The sequence below is a fragment of the Atta cephalotes genome (assembly GCF_000143395.1).
Source record: "Atta cephalotes unplaced genomic scaffold scaffold00033, whole genome shotgun sequence".
In the NCBI taxonomy this organism is placed as follows: Eukaryota; Metazoa; Arthropoda; class Insecta; order Hymenoptera; family Formicidae; genus Atta; species Atta cephalotes.
The window spans coordinates 1,010,130-1,011,434 of NW_012130097.1; the positions used below are offsets into that span (position 1 = coordinate 1,010,130).

General features: G+C 34.5%; 1 protein-coding gene across 1 annotated transcript in view; it reads right to left on the bottom strand.

Moving 5' to 3' along the window:
* Window positions 1–506: 506 nt before the first annotated feature.
* The window catches only part of LOC105621339 (phosphatidylinositol-binding clathrin assembly protein), a 40,725-nt gene continuing 39,926 nt past the window's right edge, over window positions 507–1,305 (bottom strand). The window contains 1 exon segment of the mRNA XM_012202804.1: window positions 507–764. Within this exon segment, the coding sequence (XP_012058194.1) occupies window positions 507–764 (258 nt within the window).

Below are 1,305 nucleotides of genomic sequence, written 5' to 3' on the forward strand. Positions count from 1 at the left end.
ATTTTTTAAATTTTCGAATTATAGATTATCTTTAAGGTTAACAATTCGGAAATCTCGAAGAGTTGAATGAAACAAGAGACACCTGTTAATCACAAATAAGTTACAAAGATCACATATAAGTTATAAAGATTATTGTACATTAATCTCCAGCATTAGAGCGACACCCATTCAAACTATTTAAAAAGAAATATAAGACTTGTATAAAAATGCAATGAGTTCAAATTTAAGAAGTAAAATATACAATTATACCAACATTATACAAAATTATACCAACACAGATCCAATTTTCGCCTAAACAGAATTTAATAAAATTATATAGATACTAAGTTATTCTCGAAATTCCTCGATAAAATGCGAGGAAGGAAATGCAGTTTTGATTATCCGTCAAAGTTACAAATTATTCTTAGTCGGCACGCGTTCCTTATCACAGATCATTCTATTATTACGCCACGACATCTTCAGCAACGACACATAGAATGATAAGTGAAGGTAGGTACCTAATCCCTTCACAGAGCACCAAAAGGATCGAGTTGAACAGCATTGCCTTGTGGCTGAGCTGCTGCAGCAGGTTGAGGTTGTTGTTGCTGCAAATTAGGACCAGCCATCATAGGATTCGCGCTGGGCATGGCCATCATGGGCGCAGCTCCTCCCGCAACCATCATACCGCCACCGGCGGCGGAAGCACCTGGGATAGTACACATCATCGGCCTCATACCCTGCATACCCTGCATACCCTGCATGCCCATCGGCATACCTTGCATACCCTACAGACACCAGAGAGCGAGAGAAATGAGACGTATGTACAAAAGGAAGCGTGTGCCTGCGAAAGTTAACGTCTTCCTTAATGTCAAAATAACGATTAGTCTGATCGATCATTATTTTTACATTATGTAAACAATTGAAATGTAAGCAATAGCTGGAAAAAGAAAAATACTTAGAAGGAAAACGTCGAAATTGTTCTTCACTAATTTTGATAAGGTGTGTTGTAAAGCATCAAAAAATATTAAATTAACCCATATTTTTTATCTGCTTATCTCAAGATTTGAAATAATCTCTTGAAAAGAATCTCTTGAAAATAATGGATTTTTTTTTCATTTATAGCAAATATTTTTAAAACTGAGAGATATAAAAATTGTTTCATCCAAAGTTTTATGATATTTTATGCTCTTAATATAATTGTATATTCACATTTTTTGAAAATGTCAAATTTTTTAATTTATTCTTACTTACAGAGATTGTTTCAACCCTTCATATAAACAGAGAGAGAGAGAGAGAGTGAGAGAGAGAGAGAGACAGAACAAAAAT